Source organism: Macaca fascicularis, chromosome 3 (genome assembly GCF_037993035.2).
Source record: "Macaca fascicularis isolate 582-1 chromosome 3, T2T-MFA8v1.1".
NCBI lineage: Eukaryota > Metazoa > Chordata > Mammalia > Primates > Cercopithecidae > Macaca > Macaca fascicularis.
In genome coordinates, this window is record NC_088377.1 from 91,799,469 (window position 1) to 91,824,486 (window position 25,018).

General features: G+C 37.2%; 1 protein-coding gene across 2 annotated transcripts in view; it reads left to right on the plus strand.

Moving 5' to 3' along the window:
• The window catches only part of LOC102127478 (amphiphysin), a 246,419-nt gene that overhangs the window by 122,091 nt on the left and 99,310 nt on the right, over window positions 1–25,018 (plus strand). For both annotated transcript variants that reach the window (XM_005549757.4, XM_005549758.4), the window contains exons 4-5: window positions 8,980–9,074; window positions 12,334–12,429. In XM_005549757.4, coding sequence (XP_005549814.1) covers window positions 8,980–9,074; window positions 12,334–12,429 — 191 coding nt within the window. The remainder of the gene's footprint in view (window positions 1–8,979; window positions 9,075–12,333; window positions 12,430–25,018) is intronic.

Consider the following 25,018-nt stretch of genomic DNA (forward strand, 5'->3'; position numbering starts at 1 on the left):
GTGTGGACTAGCAGCACTTGCAGCCCTACCAACATGCAATGCACAGACAGAGAGAGGCCCCGGCATGAGTTTCTGGGACTCAGCCATGTAAGGCAAGGAAATGAGGCCACTGGAGGAGGGGGAAGAGAGCAATAGGGAGGTGGGCTCAGCCTGTGCCTGCTATCCATCATCACGCTGCCTGCCCTGAGTCACAGCCAAGTGTGCCCATGGATATGATGTATCATAAGGCAGATTTTGTGGGGAAAGAATGGATCATCTGACAAGGAGTATTGGAAAACTGGCCAAACACTTAGAAAACAGTGCAATTCTCAACCTCACACTTTACTCCCTCCTTCCTAATTCCAGATATAGTAAAGATGTAAATATGTTGTACTGGACTCTATTAACTTCAGTAGGGATGGCACCAGGTTCAAAAGGCCGAAAAAGGGAACCAGAGTCAGCAAACAAGACACAGGATTTTATTAGTGGGAAACTTACATACAGAGTGGGCCCAGTCATGGCAGGGCTGGGCAGGAGTATCGCACCGCCAAGTGGTGGCAGGCTGGGCAGGAGAACTGCATCCATTTGCAAAAAGCAATGCAGTTTCTGTAACATTTTCGCTTAGCACCCTCTACCTAACAACCTCCACCTGGCAACCTTCGTTTAACCCAAAACACATGGCCTCAATCCCCTGTATGGCTTACCTTCCATGGGACAGGCTCAGGGCTCAGATGTTCCTTGTAGACAAGGAATGAATCTCTGGGTTGGCCACTCCCAGATTCCTTAGCTCAGAACTCTGAGCACATATTCAGGTGCATCTACCATACAGGGTGATTCTCAGGGTACGCTTAAGTTATCACTGTCAGGTGTGTCTGCCATGCATCACTATGCAAAGAAATGTGCTAAAGTACTAGAATAAAATACAGTAAATTTAGTCTCCAGGCTGTAGAGGTCTTTATAAGGGTTACTCGCAAGGCAGAAACCCATAAATCTCTCCATAGAGAGGGAGAAATTTGATCTCATAAGTATGTAGCTTAATATGTTTTTTAAAAACACCATTTTGGCAACATAGTTAATGAAAGTAAATCAAGATATAAAGAGCTCAGTGAGTAGACTAAATGAAGGTCAATTGGTTAAATTAAAATTGGGCAGAAAACTCTAAGGAAAAATTAGCCAAAGAACTATAGATGGTTGATAAACACGAAAAAGCCTTATCCTCATGAATAATCAAAGAATATTAAGTAGCATCGAAAAGAAGATTTTATCATTTTTCCTCCAAATGTTCAAAGACATTACAAATAAAATACTGCTGTATTTAGTACTGGTAAAGCTCTGGGAAGTGGACTCCATTCATGTATTGCCAGGAGGATAGCTTTTCTGGAGACCATTTAGTAAAAACTTTTATTCATTGATTTATTTATTTGGTATGCTTTTTGACATACCAGTTTCATTCTAAGAATTTATTCTCACAGTTTTAATGTGGATGTGTAAAACTGAATACAAACATGTTATTAAAATAATGAAATAATAAAAATATAATAATAAAATGGCCAAAATAATAAAAAATAGCAAAACTGATTTTTAAACTAAAATATATTTATGAATTTTATAGTCCAGGCATAGCATTTTAATTCTCATGACAGCTCTATAAGGCAGGTAGTTTTATTATCTTCATTTCATAGATAAGAAAAGTGAGTTCCTGCCAGGCACAGTGGCTCACACCACCTTTAATCTGAGCATTTTGGGAGGCCAAGGCGAGTGGCTCACTTTAGGCCAGGAGTTCAAGACCAGCCTGGGCAACATGGCAAAACACCATCTCTACTGAAAATACAAAAATTAGTCAGGTGTGGTGGCGCATGCCTGTAGTCCCAGCTACTCAGGAGGCTGAGGCAGGAGAATTGCTTGAACCAGGGTGAAGGTTGCAGTGAGTGGAGATCATGCCACTGCACTCCAGCCTGGGTGACAGAGTGAGACCCTGTCTCAAAAAAAAAAAAAAAAAAAAAAGAAAAAGAAAAGAAAAAAGAAAAAGTGATTTTTTAAACAGAGTTTAAATAGCTCATCCAAAGTTGCATGCCAAGGAAACAACAGGGCCAGACTGCATATTTCGTTCTGTTTCTCCAGAGCCCTGGTTTTATCTATTGTCTTACTGCCTTTGAACTACATGACCAATGGTAAGGCATCAGTTTCACAAGTCAGAGTTCATCTATACAATGGGATAATGGCAACCTACTACTATTACTTTTTCATGAGCACTTACTATGTGCTAGAGTCTGTGCTGAGCATTTTAGGCACATTACCTGTTTCTAACTTCCCAACATAGCCATATTATCAATGTCATTAACTTGATTTTATATTTGCAAAGAAGTAAGTCTCAGAGAATTTAACTTCCACAGTTTGATGGAGCTCATCATTAATTACTCCCAAATCAACCTTAAGTATTTGTAACAGTTCAGTCAGAAAACAGAAGCCACTCTAGGTATTTCTTTTATTATTGATTTAGGATTTGAACACAGAAGTCATATATTATTTCTAGCGCAGGACTTTCTCTGGGTAGTTGATTTTTTGGAAATGTGGATAAGTTTGTTGAATGAAAGAGTGAGTTCTCTTTCCCAAGTCTATTCAATTTGGTCTGTGCTGCTTATAAAGCGTGCTGCTTTATAAAGACTGGCATAATTATTTTCCTTAATGTGATCTAGAAGAATTACCTGAGGGTGAGGCTTGAGCTCCGGAGAAAAGCTGGGTAAAGCATCAAATAAGCCTTTTTGGCAGACTGCGCCTGCACTCCAGGGCTAGTGGCCATGGCTCCGTATGAAGGAGAAAGGAATTCTATCAGCTTTTCCCCACCTTGGGTTTGCTGATTGACTGTGTTAACAAGTGATGCTCCAAAAAAGAGATCTCTGTTTAAATTACTTTTTCCACAGCTGATTGGAATGAATTTTTAAACAGGCTACTACTGAGTTTCTCAGAGCCCTTAATATGCTAAAGTCAACTCCAGAAGTCCTGTGGGACAGGCAGGAATTCTGAGTTTTTTTGACTGCAGGACCCTTCTCTCTTCTCAAAGCCTTGTGAAGAATGAGTAGTGTTCCTGAGAACACATTTTGGGTTTTGGGACCAAACTTGAAAACAAGGTATATGCCTGTGTTAGTCCGTTCTCACACTGCTAATAAAGTCATGCCCCCAGACTGGGTAATTTATAAAGAAAAAGAGGTTTAATGGACTCACAGTTCCACATGGCTGGAGAGACCTCACAATCATGGCGGAAGGCGAAGGAGGGGCAAAGGCATGTTTGCGTGGCAGCAGGCAAGAGAGAGTATGTACAGGGGAACTCCCTTTTATCAAACCATCAGATCTCATGAGACTTACTATCATGAGAACAGCACCAGAGAAACCCGCCCACATAATCAGTTACCTCCCACCAGGTCCCTCCCACAACACATGGAGATTATTAGAATTCAAGATGGGATTTGGGTAAGCACACAGAGCCAAACCATATCAATGCCTTAAGTAGATCATAATTTACATTTTCAAAGGTTTTCATGGACAATTTTTCTTGTTTTCACAAGGACAACTCTGGCTAACTAACCCTGCTGTAATGCAGGTAGCATCAGGGCAGCATAGGAGAAAGTGATATCTAGCCCTGGAGAGTCATGGGTCCTGTGGCAATTGTGGGAAAATCATTAAGTCTCTTAGTTGCTTTGGGTTCCTTATCTATTAAGTGCTTCATTTCTCTCAGAAGCCCCCAAAGACCCCAAAACTGGGATTCTGTGAAGTTGGGTTAAATGGATTCTAATCATTTTATTATGACTGATTTCTGGATGGCTTCTCCTCTGTGGGTCTTTATGATTTCTGCTGATGCTTAGGCTTCGTGAGGCAGATCTTATGCTTGCATTCATTTTAGCAGCAAACACGTCTGGAGCACCATTTGTGCACCTGACACTGTTCTAGGACAGGGAGATGCAGAGATGAACAAGACATACTGCCTGCATGCAAGGAGCGCACAGCGGAGTGGGGAGACAGTTAAATAAAAAAGGCCAGATGGGCATAGTAATATGTATTTTAATAGATAACGTGCATTGAGTGCCATCATAACAGAGGACAGACTCCCACCTTAGGAGAGGCAAGAGACTGGGGCAGGAATGGTTCTTCCAAGGAACTTACATTTGAATGAACCCAAGAAGTGGGGTCATAGGTGGCCATCAAATGGTTAGGTTTTCTAGAGAAAGATAGATTTCAGAGGGACATTGCAGGTGGAAGAAGCAACCGGACCAGGAAGCAGAAGGAAGCATGGGTTCTTGAGGGAACAAACAGAGCAGTTAGATGCAAGCAGAAAATTGAGCTGGACGAAACACGGAAAGGCGGGCAGCATTTATATAAAGAAGTGCTTCATGTATCATATCATACGGGAATTTTATTCTATCAATAGACAGGAGAGTCATTGTTAGAGTTATTGTCGGCAAGGGAAAAAGTTCCATGATCAGATTAGCATTTTAGAAAAATAGTTATTGTGATTGTGTGGAATTCAGGCTACAGGAAGTGCAACTGCATGGAGATTTAGTAGAAGTCTAGTTCAATACTTCAATAATACTATTAGCTAACACTTACTGAGCACTTATGTGCTAGGCACTGAGATAAGCATTTGACATGCCTCAGTTTATGTAATTTTCTCTATAACCTTGTGGCAGGTATATTTATTGGTATTTTACACTTTGGAAAACTGGGGTTATAGGTGATTAATAATTTGCCTAAAATCACACAAATCACATGTAATGGAACCAATTTTTTAACAAAGGCTGATTAATTGCAAATAATAGTTTTAATTATTTTGTTATGTTGCCTCCAAAAATATTTTGTATTATGATGGCTGACAGTAACTTGTGCCAGCTACTTTGCTAATCCTGTTACGTGGATTATGTTATCTAATCTAAATCATAGGTGATGAGTACCTAATCCAGGGAAGGGCAGTGGGCAGGGAAGGAAGGGGCTGGGTTTGAGAATCAGGTGGAAATGGTGACTGAGCTTTGGGAGGATGAATCTGGGATGACTTCCAGTTTTCAAACTGGAGCAACTGGGTGGCATTCATGAGAACTAAGAAAAGGAGATGAAGCAGGTTTAGACAGGAAAATTTAAAGTTTGTTTTTGACATGTGAAGTTTGAGGTATTAATAAGACATCCAAGTGGAGATGTCCAGTAGGAATTTAGAATTGGGAGTCACTGGCATGCACGTGCAGCGGGGGCCAGACACATGGATGATGAACATGCCAGATCTTTCTCTAAATGGAGAACAGTGCAGGTGGTGTCATTAATAGTTTTTTGTTTGTGTGTCTTATGTGTAGGCATAACTATGGGGTAGGGTTGACTATTCTTGAGTTACTTCACCAACTGCCTATTTTGTTCCAACTCTTGGTTCCATCCTTGTTCTCCTTGAGAATCTAAGAAAAAGATGCCCACTCTTGCTTTCCTTTGAGGCAGCTGCTGTCTTTTTACACAATTCTCTTCTAAACAATGGGACAAAGCTGCTAGATACTTGCAATATTTTAGACGTTGTTTTAATGGTTTATCCTTGCTGCTGGTTATTTATTTTAACTGATGTTATTTTTAACTAAAACACATACTCTCAGGCTATTTTTAAGCAAGGAGTATGTATAAAGTAGTGCAATCTATGCAACAAGTCTTAAAGGATGAAAATAGAAGCTCATAAATTTGGCTGCGAATGGGAATAGACAACATTTTATGAAATGTCTTGGAGAAGGTCCAAAATTTTGAGGAGAGTGAAGTGATTCCCATCCAGTAGTAAAATAATAATAATTCTTCTATATATGATGCTGGGCATTTGTCTTACAGTTTTAGAAATCACTAATCTTTTAAGAAAATTTGGATATTGTATATTATTCAACCCCAGAGGTAGCATTTAGCACCTATTCTGCTTTGATGTTGCCAAACTACTCTGAAGGGAATGTGTATTTTAGCTTTTATTTGCCCATCACACTCTGTCAGCAGAGTAATCCCTAAATCCCTAAAAGCTCTGCCAGTCTGGAGCTAGGCTTGCAGCCTCTCACCTGTGTATCCATTAAAGTGCATCCTATGGAGGAAATGTTCTCAAAACAATTTCCATGTCAAAATGGCTTCTGTCCAAATGATCCATCACCACTTATCCACCCTGTAATTAGTAGTTACTTTTGGCTGTTAATAGATATATTTACTGCAACATCGTGCTTTTAGTCTTGATGATTAAAGTCTTATATAATTTTATTGTAAGGTTATATTCATGATTTTATTTTTCATCACAAAGATTATTTGGCCTACAGTGCCAAATTTCTTTTTCTTCTCTTAAGACATTGTTAAAAAACCTATCTACACAGCTATGTATAGTTTCCGTCAGACTTAAGACAAAGATTTAAAGAAAATGCCAGAAGTCTTTTGGCATCTGGATTATAGAAGGGGGTCCACTAGTGACTAACACTTGGTATGAATTTGAGGGATATATTTCTTGATCGAGATTTGCTTGTACTTGGGTGAGGGTGAATTTGGACACTTGGGATAATGTAGCTTCCACCTCAGTGTTGACCATAGCACGAGAGAACGCATCCCCCTTGCTTGGATTCAGAGTGCTAGGGGTCGGATTCAGGTTTTGTCTCTTGTTTGCTGTCCCTTCACCTGCACGACTGTGTTTCATCAGAGTCCCCAGAGTCTTGAGTCATACTGTTTTTTTCCTACCCCAGACTCTGCCAGGGCTTCATCTGATGGTGGTCAAGTCACTTCAGCTCATGTGGGCAGGATACCTCATTGTCAAGGGCTTCCTGGAATGTGCCCAGTGATGCTCTGAGGGAAGGGAGATGTTCTGTGTCTAAAGAGAACACAAGTGTGCTATGAAACTCCAAGTCACATGTGGACTTTTATACATACTTCTCAAGGATATACTTCTGTCATTTCAGACATCTTTTAGTTTGTTCTTTTCTCTCAGTTGAACCCAGAATTAGCTACCTCCAATCCAGCAAGGGTGTCGAGTTTTCAGTTTAACAAATGATTTTCATCTTAGGATTCACTGACCTTAAGTTTACAGGATGTGGTTTTTATTTCTCATGACAGTGCTCTGATTTTCCTCTCCTCTCCCTGTTTCCAGCCCCCTTTTATCCCCGCTAGTCCTCGCTAGGTGGGACCTGGCCACATTGATGTCTTGGCCTCAGCTTCCTGAGTAGCTGGGATTACAGGTGTGTGCCACCATGCCTGGCTAATCTTTTTTGTATTTTTATTTCACTATTTTGGCCAGGCTGATCTCGAACTCCTGACCTCAGGCAATTCACCTGCCTCGACCTCCCAAAGTGTTGGGATTACAGGCGTTAGCAACCGTGCCTGGCCCATCTTCACTTTTCACTCTTTAAGTTTGGAATCATCAGGCAGCAGAACTGCACGGTGCCTTCTTAGCACACTGTCTCGCCTCATGATTAAAACTGTGAAGTGGGAAGAGCAAGTCAGGGGACAGGTGGACTGAGCAAGGCTCGTATCTACCTTTCCACTGTCAGGGAGAGTCTTCTGCCAGAGGCGTGTCTCCAAGTCCCCAGCTCTTCCTGGCACCTTGTTTTGCTCTCAGCCATGAACTGTCTTCGTGACTTTTCAGTACATACATTAACCTTTGTGCAGGGGGTCCTTGGGAGAGACTGAAAAGGACTGGGTGATACTTTATGTCACCATGTTGTGCTCAGAAGCATGTATCTTTAATGTTGTTCTTTAATGTTGCAAACCATAGTTTTGCAACATATCAAATGTATCCCTAATGAAAATTGAGACCCAAAGGCTTAGGAACCCTAAAATTTCTAAGAGTTTTGATTTAAAACTGCAGTCATAGTTTTAAATAATACAGCAGGTCTTCAAACAGCATCGTTTCATTCAACATCATTTTGTTATAATAACGATGAGAAAAAAAAAAAAATCTTGGCCAGGGCCACTGTCTGTGTGGAATTTGTACACCGGGTTTTCTCTCAGTACTTTGACTGCCTCCCACGTCCCAAAGATATACAGGTGAAGTTTACCGGCGTGTCAGTGAGTGTGGGTGAGTGAGTGCGTGCTGCAGTAATATGCATCTTGTCCAGGGCTGGTTCCCGTCTTGTACTCTGAGCCTCTAGGAGAGGATCTGGTCACCCATGACCCTAAACTGGAGTAAGCAAGTAAATAATTATCCTACTTGTTTTTATTAATCTTTCTTAAATGTATGTACTGCTCTCATTTATTTCAATGTTCAATATTAGAAGTGTGTTGACCTTTAGTTAGAAGTTTTGTGATGTGTCTGTGAAAAATATGTCCCGGGAACTTAACTCTTATTTATATGAATTAGCCTTGGGTAAAATGGGTTTCATTATTCTTCATATCAATTAAAGTCACACTTTGCAAGAACCTATAGATGACATTAAGTAAGGACTTACTATACTGAAAAATGACAAACATTTTTTTCTTTGCTCTTTGTAAAAATTTTAGGTCACTTAAAACTTAACCATTTAACCACTTTAACCATGTTTACCATTTTAGGCCACTTAACCACTTTTGACTGTTATGCCCTATAATCCTATTAATTTTTACTTCTAGTCCCTTCTAAAAATGCTTTATGCCTTGTATTTAAATTCATTTAGGACTAATTTTAGTTTGAGAACTCTGCGGTTGTATGGACCAGTGTTCTTAGCATCCGACACCACTTGGCAAGTGATAGCACACATAATAGGACACATTATGATTATTGTGGTTTTCAGAGTAGGATATTTGTTGATTTTTCCCGAGACCCCATATCTATCAGTATCAAGTGAATAATAGAAAATGCACAATGTGATAAGTCTTAGAAACCCTCAAAGAAAGATACGACAGCAGATACAAGCAGCAGCTGTGCCTTTATAATTTTTCCTTAAATGTTTAGCAAGTAGTCAATATTTTTCTCTCACTTAAAAAAGTGGAGGAAGGGAGAAGAGAATCCTCACCCATTTCTGTGTAACAGGAGTTGTTTCTCTCCAACACTAGGCATGCAAGAGGCCTCCATGAAGCTAACGGAGTCACTACATGAAGTCTATGAGCCGGATTGGTATGGGCGGGAAGATGTGAAAATGGTTGGCGAGGTAAGAACTGGGGTGGCTTCCATGAGGCTCCCACGAGCCTTGCTCAGTCCACCTGTCCCCTGACTTGCTCTTCACACTTCACAGTCTTAATCATGAGGTGAGACAGTGTGCTAAGAAGGCACCGTGCAGTTCTGCTGCCTGATGATTCCAAACTTACAGTGAAAAGTGAAGATGGACCAGGCAGGGTGGCTCACGCCTGTAATCCCAACACTTTGAGAGGCCGAGGCGGGTGAATTGCCTGAGGTCAGGAATTTGAGATCAGCCTGGCCAAAATAGTGAAATAAAAATACAGAAAGATTAGCCAGGCATGGTGACACATGCCTGTAATCCCAGCTACTCAGGAAGCTGAGGCAGAATTGCTTGACCCCAGGAGGCAGAGGTTGCAGTGAGCCAAGATCGCACCACTGCACTCCAGCCTGGGCAACAGAGCAAGACTCCATCTTGAAGAAAATAAAAGTGAAGATGATCATAAAACCACTTGGGTAGAGAGCAGTATTTTAAGATTCCTTTTTGCAAAATGACAATATCATTTTTCTGTCCTCTCTACAAGCCTTAGCAGCCCATTTCTAGCAGACATGGATCACAGTGTGAATTGTGTCCCAACTTCACCCCCTCATCTCAATCCCGCTATTGACTATCCTTCCCCAAATGCAGGGACAGGAGTTCAGAAGAGGGTCCATTCTACTTTAACACCAGCTAGTCCATTCACAGATATTCACTTCATGAAGACAAGCACAAAGTCAGAATGTTAAAAGGAATTTGATTTCAGGATGGCTTTGGCCGTAGACATGTCTTAACACCTGAAATCAGGTTTCTGGCTGGGGGCTGTCTGGCTGACGGGAAGTGAGTAAGTGGGTTTCACTTTGTCGAAAGCAGAATGGACCAGAGACTGAGTATCGCTGTGTGATGTTGGACTAGTTCTTTAATCTTCTTAGGCTTTAGTTTCCTCATCTACAAAATGAGAAAAACAATTGTACCCACTAATAGGACACTTATTGCCTTTGTGTGGATGTCCTCTACCTACTCAGTGTTTGGTACATGTTATGATTACTGATGTGAGACAACTGCCAGTCACAGATTGTCTCACATCCAAGTTCTTTGTTAAAACAAAGAGCAGTTGTTTGTCATGTCCGCTTCTCCAGGTGAGTTATTGCAGCTCACTTAGGTACAGACAACCTAAGTTCCATGTGGCAGCCAGAGCTCAGGGGAAGGTCTGTTAGGTGATGCACTGAATGTCTGTGCGGCTTTGGAAAACAGGTGTTAACAGCAGAGTCCTAGGCTGCTCCATGACAATTCTGACATCCTGACATTAAGCTTCATAATCTTCTTATAACTGAGATACTAACAGAGACTTATTTATGAAGAAAGCGCTTGTTGGTTCTTTTACATCTTTCAAAAACTTTCAGGATGTAGGTTTGGCCAAACCAGACCGCACACATTATTTTCAGATGCAATTATTAAGTAATTGCATCTTCTCATATTTCTTCAATTAAAACACAGTATTTCAACATCATGTTGCTGACTGAACACTTTGTAAATTTCTAATTAGTGGTATAACTGAAAATTCATCGTGAAAGAAAAGAATTTTTAAGGGAATAATAGAAATTTGTGTTAATAACTTTTCAAAATACTGCATTACATTCTATGTATGGCAAAGGCCACTGTTGGCATTTCTTTTTTAGGAAATGGCTGTTATCCTACCTTGGTTCTTGCAGCTGCCAGGATTTTTGGAATCCTCAGTTGCAGATGCAAACATAGGCTCTTGTAATGATGAAGAAACTGAATACTGCGTGTTCAGAGGGTCTACTCACGTCAGCAGTTGAGCCTTTTTAAACAGTGGATTTGAATGTTTTGGTTTGCATAAAATTCTTGAATTGAGATTTGTAAAAATTAGGACTACTTTTCAAAGTGTGAAAAAGAAACAAAAGCAAATTTTAAAAGTGTGTGTGTGTTAACAAGATGAAAATTTATGTCTCACATAGAGGAATTTAAACGTCGGCAGTCCAGGCATTGCATATCGGCCCCACAAGTATGAGGGGCCCATGTTTGCCATTTTTAGTCTGGCTTCAGGGGCAAGGTACTCTCTGAGCACTGGCCATCAGCTCTTGTTTCTGCATGCCAGTTAGCAAGGAGGATGAAGTCTGGAAGACAGCCCACTCCTTCCTTCTTTTTCAGGACACTTCCTGAAAGTATATCCCATTGTCTAGAACACAGCCACATGACCGCACGTGGTTGCAAAGGAGTCTGGGAAGTAGAGTCTTTATCCTAGGTGGCCAAGTGCCCAGCTAAAATGGGAGGTTCAGTTAGTAGGAAGGAAGAAAGGATAGAGATTGGGTGACAAAGAGCAGACTCTGTCAAGAGACCCAGAATGTGCTAGTGAGAGAAAATTGAAGATGACATTCTTGAGTACCTGCTATTTGCCTGAAATTCTGTGAAGCACTTTACATTGCTAACTCATTTAACTGGGGAAATTGAAATTCAGGGAGGTCTAGGTCCCCGAAGTCACACAGCTGGGATTAAAAAGTCCCCTGGTGAGGCAGCCCGGTGTGATAGTCATATCATGACTTTCATATCATGGCTTTGAGTTCAAGGAGACAAATCTGAGTTGAAACCTGTGTCTGTCATTTATCAACTGCATAACCTTGGCCAAGTTATATGACATCTCTGGGCTTCCGTGTCCTCTTCTGTACTGTGGAAACAAAGTCTTTTCTCATAAAACAATTGTGAGAATGCCTTAACATAGTGGCAGTGGGAATAATAGTGTAATAGTACTAATACCTAATATTCATTGTGTGTTTAACATAATTGATACTGCATAAATGGTAAGACCTTTCCCAATATGACTGTAACTTTTCTGTTTTCCCTGTGGAGGATTCAGAAATGATTTGTTGTTTATTTCAGTGTGGATTGTGTTCTAATTTCATGGAGTGCTTCAGAAGCAAATTGTCTTAGTGGAATTATTCTCATAGCCCCAAAGTCCATCTATAGGGTTATGGGGATCTTTTGAAGTTTCTGCATTCTTTGGTAATTTAGAATCAGCAATACAATTTTAATGAGCTAGCCTGTTTTGCTAGCTAGAACCAGTGGCCAAATTGCTTTAAAATTTTATTGCATTATTAAATGATTCTCATTTTTCCCTAGCATCTCATATCTGGAAAAGTATTACTTGTCTAATTTTATAGTTTCAGGTATGTTTTAGGAGTTTGGTGAAAGGTATCCAATTAAAATAACTCAGCAGTGGTCTCTTTATTTCTTTTAGAAATGTGATGTGCTGTGGGAAGACTTCCATCAAAAACTTGTGGATGGGTCCTTGCTAACACTGGATACCTACCTGGGGCAATTTCCTGACATAAAGGTATTTTACTCTGTATCTATAAAGAAAAGAGTTGAATGGGGTCATGTAGTTATTGAAACATGGGCAAGAAAAAAATTATTAAAGGTCCTCAAACTGACATCAAAGATACTTGGTAACTTTTCATTTATTTAAGCATGGGATTTTTATATTGTTCCTATCAGTTTGAAAAGAAATGTCATTACAGAAATCACATTTTGCCTTTAGTGAACTGCTTCAGCTTTTATTATTCTACAGAAGTCTTTTTAAACCTATAGATATAAAATCATAAACCAGAGCTGCCAAAAATTCCAATCTTCTTTATAATCAAAATTTTTTATTATATAGCGTTTGACAAGGATTTCCATTAGAATAACCAGTGGTCACAAGGAAGGGAGAAATTCAATTGTAAATGTGAGAGCAAAATCTGATCTTTCCTTGTTTACTGTCTATTTTGCATGCATTTATAGTGAACCTGGATAGTTTTTCTCTCATTGAAATTTTCAGGTAGAAGTTAAAATGTTAAGATATAAGCATTTCAAATACATTTGCATCTGGACCTAAAAATTATTAGGTCTAAAACACTGATCTTATTTGACCCTTGAATCTATTACAGAGGTAAATGGACGAGTGAAGGATTGAATATTATAGATTTGGAATAGACTCTGGAGGTAAAGATGGCTTTTAAACTAACAGGGTTGGTACATGGTAAATGAACCTGAATAGATCAGACTAGATGTGTTAGACCTATTGACAAAATGCCACAGAAAGCAAATCCAAACAGTGGGTTTTCGATGATGTTACCGTATTAGGCAGCAAAGTGCTTTATTGAGTAGTTGGGCGAATGCAACCTCATTAACAGGTGTGAATTGGGTTTTAAAAATTCTCTGAGAAATTAAAAAATGAAATTGTTAAAAATTCTGTAAAACTGTGTGCACCAGGGAACATGTTTTGAGACATCCTCAGATAATTTTGATTAGTCACTCAATTTTTGCCTTGGGATTTGTAGTGTTTGTGGAGCAAACAGTCTCACAATAGTAAACACTTAAGAGTACTGCTTATTGCATTGCAATTTATTTTCAATATTATTTTATTTTATTTATATTTTTTACTTTATGGCAGTAAGAACATTTAACATGAGATCTACCCTTTAAAAGATTTTGAACTGCACAATGCAGTATTGTTACTATTCATCTTACATAACTGAAATTTTATACCCATTAATTAGCAACTCTCATTTTCCAGCTCTCTCTAGCCCTTGGCAACCATCATTCTATGTATTGTTTGCTTCTCTGAGGTTGTTTGTAGGTCTTTGGATAAATGTCTGTTCTAGTCCACTGCCCTTTCTTAAGTCAGCTTATTAGTTTTTTTTCTATTGAGCTCTAGATGTTCCTTTGTATATTTTGGAAATTAACTCCTCATCAAACATGTGGTTTCAGATCTTTTCTCCCTTTCCATAGCTTGCATTTTACTCTTCATTGTTTATTTTGCTGAGCAGAAGCTTTTTACTTTGATGTAGTTCCTCTTGTCTATTTTTGTTTTTGTTGCCTGTGTTTTTGGTGTCAAGTCCAAGAAACCATTGCTAACACCAATGTCTATTCTAAAACATCTTCATTTAGAAAATGAAGCCTTTCCCCCTCAGCTTTTCTTCTAGGAGTTTTACAGTTTCAGATCTTACAGTTCAGGTCTTTAATCCATTTTAAGTTGATTTTTTGTGTATGATATAAGATAAAGGTCCAATTTAATTTTTTGTCATGTAAATATCCAGTTTTCCCAGCAACATTTATTGAGGAGACTGCCTGTTCCCAATTGTGTATTCTTGGCACCCTTTTTGAAGATCAGTTGATTGAATATTTGTGGATTTACTTCTGGGCTTTATATTCTGTTCCAGAGGTCTATATAACTGTCTTTATGCCAGGACAATGCTGTTTTAATTACTGAGGTTTGTAACAAATTTTGAAATAAGAAGTGTAATGCCTCTAGCTTTGTCTTTCTTCTTCAAAGTTGTTTTGGCTATTTGGGGTCTTTTGTGCTTCCATGTGAATTTTAGAATTTAAAAAAAAACTTTCTGTTAAAAATTCTATTAAGATTTTGATAGGGATTGCATTCAATCTGTAGATCACTTTGGGTAGTATGGGCACTTTAACAACAGAAAGTCTTTCAGTCTGTGCACCCAGGATGCCATTACATTTGTTTGTGTCTTCTTTATTTAATCAATATTTTATAGTTCTCAGCGTACAAATCATTTCACTTCCACAGTTAGGTTTATTCTTAAGTATTTATCTTGGATGCTATTGTAATTGGTATTGCTCTCCTAACTTCTTTCTCAGTTTGTTACTAGTGTATAGAAGGCAACTAATAATTTTTTAAATTATACTTTAAGTTCTGGGATACATGTGCAGAACGTGAAGGTTTGTTACATAGGTATACATGTGCCGTGGTGGTTTGCTGCACCCATCAACATGTCATCTATATCAGGTATTTCTCCTAATGCTATCCCTCCCCAGCCCCCCATCCCCCAACAGGCCCCAGTGTGTGATGTTCCACTCTGTGTCCATATTTTCATTGTTCAGCTCCCACTTATGAGTGAGAACATGTGGTGTTTGGCTTTCTGTTCCTGTGTTAGTTTGCTGAGAATGTTGGTTTCTAGCTTCATCCATGTCCCTGCAAAGACATGAACTCATCCTTTTATGGCTGCATAGTCTTCCATGGTGTATATGTGCCACATTTTCTTTAACCAGTTTATCATTGATGGGCATTTGGGTTGGTTCCAAGTCTTTGCTGTTGTGAATAGTACTGCAATAAACATATGTGTGCATGTGTCTTTATAGTAGAATGATTTATAATCCTTTGGGTATATACCCAGTAATTGGATTGCTGGGCCAAATGTTCTTTCTGGTTCCCGATCCTTGAGGAATTTCCACACTGTCTTCCTGAATGGTTGAACTAATTTACACTCCCACCAACAGTGTAAAAGCATTCCTATTTCTCCACATACTCTTCAGCATCTGTTGTTTCCTGACTTTTTACTGATCGCCATTCTAACTCGCGTGCGATGGTATCTCATTGTGGTTTTGATTTGCATGTCTCTAATGACCAGTGATGATGAGCTTTTTTTCATATGTTTGTTAGCCACATAAATGTCTTCTTTTGAGAAATGTCTGTTCATAGCCTTTGCCCCCTTTTTGATGGGGTTGTTTGTTTTTTTTCTTGTAAATTTGTTTAAGTTCTTTGCAGATTCTGGATATTAGCCCTTTGTCAGATGAGTAGATTGCAAAAATTTTCTCCCATTCTGTAGGTTGCCTGTTCACTCTGATGATAGTTTCTTTTGCTGTGCTAAAGCTCTTTAGTTTAATTAGATCCTATTCATCAATTTTGGTTTTTGTTGCAATTGCTTTTGGTGTTTTAGTCATGCAGTCTTTGCCCATGCCTATGTCCTGAATGGTATTGCATAGGTTTTCTTCTAGGGTTTTTATAGTTTTAGGTCTTACATTTAAGTCTTTAATCCATCTTGAGTTAATTTTTGTATAAGGTGTAAGGAAGGGGTCCAGTTTAAGTTTTCTGCATATAGCTAGCAAGTTTTCCCAACACTATTTACTATATAGGGAGTCCTTTCCTCATTGCTTGTTTTTGTCATATTTGTCCAAGATCAGATGGTTGTAGATGTGTGGCATTATTTCTGAGGCCTCTGTTCTGTTCCATTGGTCTATATATCTGTTTTGGTACCAGTATCATGCTGTTTTGGTTACAGTAGCCTTGTAGTGTAGTTTGAAGTCAGGTAGTATGATGAAAGGCAACTAATTACTTAATGTGGATTTTGTATCCGGAAACTTTTCTTATTTATTTACTAGTTCTGGCAGTTTTTTTGTGGAGCCTTTAGGGTTTTCCATGTAGAACATCACAGTATCTGCCAACAGGTACAATTTTACTTCTTGCTTTCCAATTTGGATGAATTGTATTTCTCTTTCTTGCCTAATTTTTTCAATTGAAAAGAAATGATGAGAGTGGGCATCCTTGTCTTGTTTTTGATGTCAGTGGAAAGCTTTCAGTTTTCTCTATTGAATATGATGTTAACTGTAAGTTTTTCATATATGGCCTTTGATATGTTGGGGTAATATCCCTTCATTTCTAGTTTGCTGAGCATTTTATCATGAGAGGGTAATGAATTTTATCAAATGCATTTTCTACATCTATTGAAAGGATTATGCAATTCTTATTTTTCATTATATTGATGTGGTGTATCACATTAATTGATTTTCATGTGTTAAACTATTCTTGCATCCCAGGAATGAATCCTACTTGGTTATGATGTATGATCCTTTTGATCTGCTGTTGAATTCAGTTTGCTAGTATTTTGTAGTGCTTTTTTGCATCGGTGTTAATCATGATATTGGTCTGTAGTTTTCTTTTCTTGTGGTGTCTTTGTCTGACTTTGATATCAGGGCCTCAGACAAGGAGTTTTGAAGTGTTCTCTTCCTTGGAATCTTTTTGGAAGAGCTTGAGAATGATTGGCATTAATTCTTTTTTAAATGTTTCATGGAATTTGCCAATGAAGCCATCTGGTCTTGGTTTTGTTGTTTTTGGGAGGTATTTGGTTGCCTATTAAATCTCCTTACTACTTAAAGATGTGTTCAAGCCTTCCATTTATTCATGATTCAGTCTTTGTAGGTTGTATGTATCTAGTAATTTATCTGTCTCATCTATATTATTCAGTTTGCCAGTATATACTGTTCATATTAGTCTCTTAACCTTTTTATTTCTATGGCATCAGTTGTAATGTATCACCTTTCATTTCTGATTATATTTATTTGAGTCTTCTATCTTATTTAATTTAGATAAAAGTTTGTTAAATTTGTTTATCTGCTCAAAAAAACAACTTGTAGTTACCTTGATTTTTCCTATTGTTTTTCTAATCTTTATTTCACTTATTTCTACTCTAATCTTTATCTTTCCTTTTCTTTTGACAATTTGGAGTTTCATTTGTTCTTTTTCTAGTTCCTTGAGATGTAGAGTTAGGTTGTTTATTTGAGATCTTTCCTTTTAATGTATGCATTTATCACTAAAACTTTCCACTTAGTACTTCTTTTGCTGCTACTTGTTTTTGTTTTCATTTGTGCTGAGATACTTTTTAATATCCATTTTGATAGCTTTTTGGACCCATTGGTTGTTTAAAATTGTGTTCTTTAATTTCCAAACATTTGTGAGTTTTTCAGTTTTCTTTCTGCTATTGATTTCTAGTTTTATTTTACTGTGTTTGGAAAAGATACCTGGTATGATTTCGTCTTATTAAATTTGTTAAGACTTGTTTTGTGACCCAGCATAGTTTCCATACTGAAGAATCTTCCATGTGCAACTTAAGAGTATGTGCATTCTGCTGTTGTTGTTTTGAATATTCTGTATATGTCTGTTAGGTCCATTTGATCTATAGTGTTGTTCAGGTCTACTGTTTCTTTGTTGATATTCTGTCTATAATTGAAATTGTAATCGAAATTGTGGTTCTATCTGCAATTGAAAGTGGGGTATTAAGGTTTTGTATTATTATCATATTGCTATCTGTTTCTTTCTTCAGTTTGTCAATGTTTGTTTTATATATATAGGTGCTTTGTATTTATAATTGCTATATCTTCTTGAGGGATTGACCTTTTTATCATTACATGGCCTTCTGTTTCTCTTGTGACAGTTTTGGAATTAAGGTTTATTTTGTCTGATAAGGACAGCCATCCCTAGTCTTTTCTGGTTACCATTTGCCTGGAATATCTTTTTCCATCTCTTTACTTTCAGCCTATGTGTTCCCTGTAATCTAAAGTGAGTCTCTTGTAGACAACAAATAGTTGGATCTTTTTTTAAATTTAAATTCATTTAGCCACTCTATGTCTTTTGACTGGGAATTTAATCAACTTACATTTAAAGTAATTATTAGTAGGAAAGCATTTACTATTACAAATTTTTTCATTGTTTTCTGTTTGTCTTATTGTTCGTTTGTTCCTCTTTTCCTCTCTTGTTAATTTCTTTTGTATTTTGTTGTTTCTTTGTATTGATATGCTTTGATTTTTTTTCTCTTTTAATTTTGTGTACCTTCCATATGTATTTTTGTGGTTATGATAGAATTTAGATAAAATATTTTATAATTATTACAGTCTATTTTAAGCTAAAAACTAAATTAACATCAATCACCCCTAAAAACTCTACACTTTTATTTTCACTACATGTATACTTTATATTGTCAAAATTTGCATATGTTTATATTGTGTTTTCATAAATATATTTTTTAGATATAGTTATGCTTAGCATTTTTGTCTTTTTGACTTTTATACTAGAATTGAAAGTGATTCACCCATCACCGTTACGGTAATACAGTATTCTGTATTTGTCTATATATTTACACTTACCAACAAATATTATACTTTCTTATGCTATTGTTTGCTGTTTACTGTCCTTTAATTTCATGTTAAAGAAATCTGTTTAGCATTCTTTACAAGGTAGGCCTAATGGTGATGACCTCCTTCAGCTTTGGTTTGTCTAGCTATGTCTTTGTCTCTTCTTTAAGAATACAAGAAACAAGTACTCTTGTTTCACAATTTTTTCTTTCTTTCATCACTTTAAATATGTCATCTGACTCCCTTCTTGCTTGCTTCTGCTAAAAGTCCATTAATAGTATTACAGAGATTCCCTTGTATGTGAGCAAGTCACTTTTCTCTTGCTATTTTGAAATTCCATAGTTGTAATTGACAATCGAAATGATGTGTCTCTGTGTAGACTTTTAGGGGTTCATTTCATTTGGAGTTTTTGGGCTTCCTGAATTTGAATGAACATTTTCTTTCCCAGTCTTGGGAAGTTTTCAGCCATTATTTCTTTCAATAGCTTTATGATTATTTTTGTCTTCTCCTTCTGGGATTCCCATAGTGCATAAGTTGGTCCATGTAATGGTGTCCCATAAATCCCTTAAGCTTTTTTCACTATTTTTCATTTGTTTTTCTGTTCCTCTGACCAAATGATTCTTAATGACCTGTGTGAGTTTATTGATCCTCTTTTCTGCTTGATCTAATATTCTCTTAAACCCCCCCTCCCCCAGTGAATTTTTCAGTTCACTTATTGTATTTTTCAGTTCTATCATTTCTGTTTGATATTTTCTATATCGCTTTGTTTAATTTCTCACTTTGTGTATACATTATTATCCTGATCTGAGTGACAGTTACTTTGAATTCTCTGTCAGGCACATCATATATCTCCATTTCATTAGGGTTGATATTTGTAAATTAATTTTATTTCTTTGTTTGATACATATTTCCCTGTTTTTAAATTTACCTTGGATCTCTATGTTGGTATCTTCACATTAGACAAAACAGCCACATCTTTTAATCTTTGTGGATTAGCTCCATATAGGAGAAGACCTTCACCAATCATCCCAGTCATAGATTTTAGAAGCCTCTCAAACTTTTGACTATTCTGATTGCTTTCCTTGTTCTTAGCAACCCCTAGACATCTAAAGAATGCTAGGTCATTTCAGTGCTCTGAGACAAGCAAGACTCATTTTCTTTGGAAGCCATTTTCTTGGGAAGCCCACAAAAGTTGTATCATTGGATGCTTGTTTAACTCTTTCCCTGCATAGATAGAAGCAGGGACCTCGGTGTTTTTTACTGAGGGGAGGGGCTGTGGCAACTAGTTGTATGGTAGGCCATACTACCTAGAAGTGTGTTTTTATTTGTTAGTTTATTTCCTTCTGCTTGCTCTACACTGAGCCAGGGAGAGGAGCTATGGTAAGTGCCTGCATGCATGTTCAAACCTCTGTTTATTCTCTGTAGACCCAGGGACTAGTGTATGCTGGACCTGTCAGCTATCCAAGACAGGCAAGTAGAAGACACTCCCTGGGGTAGAAGTCAGAAAAGTTGGGATGCTAGATGTTCAGTCCTACTTATTCACTCTTCACTGAGAAGCAGGGAGCTGGAGGTTCCCTCTTGATTATATGGCACTGTGCTAGGGATAGCAAGAAGGTATCTCCCCTTTTCCTTCTTGTTTCAATGTGGCTGGATTTGCACTTGCCAAGGGTTCAGGAGCCATTCAACTAGTTTCTGGTGTCTCACAAACAAAAAATTGATTCATGTGTTGGTGTTAAATCTGTATGTTTGTGGGGAAGGAGAGTCCAGGGCTTCCTATTCTTCCCTCTTGCTACCATCACCTTTATTGCATGGTAATTTAATCTCCTTAAAAGCAATACTTAAGAAATCAGACAAGGTTATGGAAATATTGTATCTTCTTACCTGAAAATTCCAAAGCAGCTTACAACTTATTCAAATTATTCGTATGATATATATTCATAGTATGACTTAACTAAGCAAATAAAGGCTGTGTGACTGACTAGAGAAGCAAACATCTGAAAGTTTTTTGAGTTTCAGGAGCAAAAGCTTAGTATCATTAATAAAATTGGAAGATCTTAGTTATTGTACTGTATTTAGAAATTGGCCGCACTGTCTAGGAGCGTGTAATTTCGGAATACAAGCACATTCAGAATTACATTTATTGAAACACAGAAAGATTAAAATAAAATTATGACAGATTATGTTGGCTGGTCTTCTCAGTTTATTCCATGTCAGAAAGATGAAGAGCTCATTATAACTTTTCCTTGAGTAATTAGTTTTTTGGGGTCCATGGTTGAGGTCACATACAAAGATGATCCTGCAGTTTCTGAACCATGTAAAGATTTGGAAACAATATCATCTAGATCTTTTGCTGGATGCCCTGAAGGTAAGGTAAATATATGTTAAGGGTTTATATGTATCATGGAAAAAGGCTGAATCTCTCTCTCTCTGTCTCCCTCAAGCCACATTTTGGAAACTGGAGCATACATAGAGGCTATCAACCAAGATAGATAATTGCAAAGCCATATAACACAACCAACAGTTGAGGAAACACCTATGCTATTAACTTGGAAAGGAAATAATTTGGAATTGGAGAGTGAGAATATAGCTGTATATAATATTTGAAAGACGTTTTTATGTGAAAATGGACTTGTTATTCTGTGTGCCTTTACTCAGTGAATGGAAGTTAGAAGTACGTATAGACTCCATCACTTTACAAAAGTAGTGTTGAGTGATTTTGTAATGAATGAGTTATTGATGGAAAGGAAGATTATGATTAAAAATATTCAATGGAGAATTTTTGAGGCATGTAACACAGTTGACTTCTTTGCCTCCTATTGAAATCGACAGGCCATGTGCAGTTAAAACCTCACGCAAATTTCCAAATGTTTACTTGAGCCCATCAGTGAGGTCTATGAAGGACCATTCATGAGGGATGATGTTGCAGCTGTGATTGGCAGGATACCCTGTGTTATAGTTTCTGTTATGCAGCATTGACATCTGAAATCAATGTTATAAGAACCTGCTTGTCACCAACCCAGGCAAGCTTACAACTGTGAGCAGTTATTGTAAAATATAGTTTGGATTCTATCTTGGCAACCATGCATGAGCAACTAAGCATGTATTTACTGCAGTGTACCAAAATGAATTCCAAATTGGAATTATTATAGAATTTTAAAAAATGTATACTAAATTATTTTTTAACTATAGAGGTTCAGTGCACAATGAGAAATCTCAAGATTTTTCTTTTATCAAGAAATGTCAGTTAAATTTATAATGGAATTTAATTAAGTTTCCTATTGGATGGTTAAATAAGAATTATGTAATTTTCTATTTAAGAAAGCTAATATGTGTCAACCTCACCCTTATTTAGGAGATTTGGGTTTTTGCCCCCAAGTTTCCCAAATATCAGATAGGTAAGAAAATAAGATAAATTTGTCTTTTCTAACCCCAAAATGTATGCATCAAAGTGAGTGACATTCTTCAAAATAGTCATTTCTACCATGGTAAGCTATCCTTGTAATTGACTTAAAAATTACATAAGAAAATGAGTCACATTATTTACTTTGCTTCTTATTTTTCAGCAAAAATAAGATTACTCAGTGTACTCTTCCATCGTATTCTAAGACTTAAAAGTTATTGATTCATAGCTGCTTCCAAAAATCAAATTTATCTTCAGAGAATCAAGATTTGCTACTTGGAAGATAATAAGGCAATGCCCAAGCTAGAAGGCAAGTCCATAAGGAAGATCTTTATAAGAGTTTGCATATAGTTACACAGGCCACTGCTTCAAAGGATAACCTCCTTTGAAGGTAACAGATTTTTGCTAAAAGTAATGAGCCTTGTCACCTTATAGGCACATGGTGTTCACCATACCTAATTGAAGGGTTTCCACTCTGCCTGGGCTAACTCATTGCATCCTTTGAGTGACTGGGTGTGTATCTCCATGCTTTCTGCCAGTATCCTAGTTGGAAGTGGTAGGTGCAGGGAAAATGAAAGCAATTAGAAATAGCCAAAGAGGTTAACTGCCCCAACCCACCTCTCACCAGTCCTGAAGGGTGTGTAGAAGAATAGCATAGAGTGACAGGTTGTAGTTGACTCATAAAGTCTGTCAGAAAGATAGCGGGAGCTGTTGGAAGGAGCACTAACCAAGACTCAGAAGCAGGGATGAGATTGGATGAAGCGAGCAAAGAATCCGTGGTGCAAATTAGAAGGAGGCAGTTGCTAACCCTGAACTCACATGACCATGAGAGTAAGCGGCCTTCTTAAATTTTGTGCCCTGTCTCACCTGCCTCACCCTACTCCTGGCGCTGGCCACTGGGACCAACTTCTAATTCAGTTCACTTTTGCCACAGACTTGCTGAGCAATTTGGGACAAATTAGAGCTAATCTCATGCCGCTCCACATTTCCTAAAAGTAAAATGGAGGTAATCCCTGAAACACTCATTCTATAGGTTGCTAGAAGGATCCATCAGATGTGACAATGCCTTGTAAGCCATAACCATTTACATTATTATTGTGTTTTTTTTTCTTTTTTCTACCATATCAAAAATTTTAAAGCATCTTCTCCTGGGTTAGTTCTTATTTTTCAAATAACTGGGCGTAACTGGACTATGGGGAAGTTTTTTTTAAAGTATAGATATCTAGGGCTTGCCTCAGTCTAATTAAATCAGAATCTCTTAGTGTAGGGCTCAGGAATCAGTATATTTTATGATACTTCCTTATTAGTTATACTTATTTTTACTTTTTTCTCATTTATTTGACGTATAACAATTTATTTAATTGGCATATAATAATTGCTCATATTTTTGGGACACATAGATACTTCTTTATTAACTTATTTCTTCGTTGTTGCCTTACAGTATATAACATACATCTTTGATGTATTAGGTTTAACTTGAAATAATGTATATTACTTCATGTATTATTTAAGAACCGTGCAGCAGTACACTTTCATTTCCCACCTCCTTTCCTTTGCACTATTACTGTCATACATTTTTCTTTTACATATATTATAAACACCACAATATATTAGTTATGTTTTTTTGCTCTGAATAATCAGTTACCTTTTCAAGCAACTAAAGTAGGAAAACAAAATCTTTTATATTTTACATTGACTTTTATCATTTCTGGTACTCATTTTTCTGTGTAGCTCCACTTCATATTAAAATTCTTATGCTGGCAATCAATTTCCTCAGCCTTTGTTTGTCTGAAAAAAAAAACTATTTCACCTTCACTTTTGTAAGATATTTTCACTGGGTGTGGAATTCTGAGTTGGCAGATTTCTTTTAACTTTTATTTTTTAGTTCTATAAATATATCATCCAATGTGTTCTGGCTTGTGTGGTTTCTGAAGATTAGCAACCTGTAATTCTTACCTTTTTATTTTATGTTTTTCTTTTTTTCTTGATGTTAAGCAGTTTGACTATGATGTATTTAGATGTGTATTGTTTGGTATTTTTCCTTTTTGGGATTCTCTGAGTTTCTTGGATCTATACTTGGATGTCTTCATTATTTAAAAAAATTTTCCATCATTATTCTTTAAATATTGCTTCTTATTCTCTCATCTCTTTTTGAGACTTCAATTATATTATGTTAGACCATTTTATATTGCACTGTAGGTCTTATACGCTCAATTCTCTCTCTTTTTTTCTTCAATTCTTTCCTTTTTGTGTTTTAATGGAAATAATTTATTGTGACCTGTCTTCAACTACACTGTTTATTTCCTCAGCTTTTTCAAGTTTAGTGATGGGCCCACCGAATCAATTTTTCCTCTCTGATAGCACTTTTAAAATTTCTAGTGTTTCAATTTGATTTCTATTTGACCATTAAAGTTTCTATATCTCTTCTGAAATTCCCCATCTGATTATCATTGTTGTTGACTTTTTCAAACTAGATACTTGAACATATTAGTTATACTCATTTTAAAATTCCTGTTTGTTACTTCCAACATCTGGGTCATGTCTGAGTCTGTCTCTGTTGTTTGCTTTATCTTTTCTCATGGGTTTTTTTGTTTGTTTGTTTTTGTGTATTTTGTAATTTTTGATTGAGTGCCAGACATCATGTATAGGATAGTGAGTACTGAAATCATATTTATGTCTGAAAATTGGCCAGCCTTTTTATCAGGCCGTTAATATGATAGTTGGAATCAATTAATCAGGACCCGAGCTGGATTGGGGCTTTATTTTTGCTATTGTTACTGCAGTGCACTACAGCTTTCAAATTCCTCCAGAATTAGACTGCTAATGCCTTGTACTT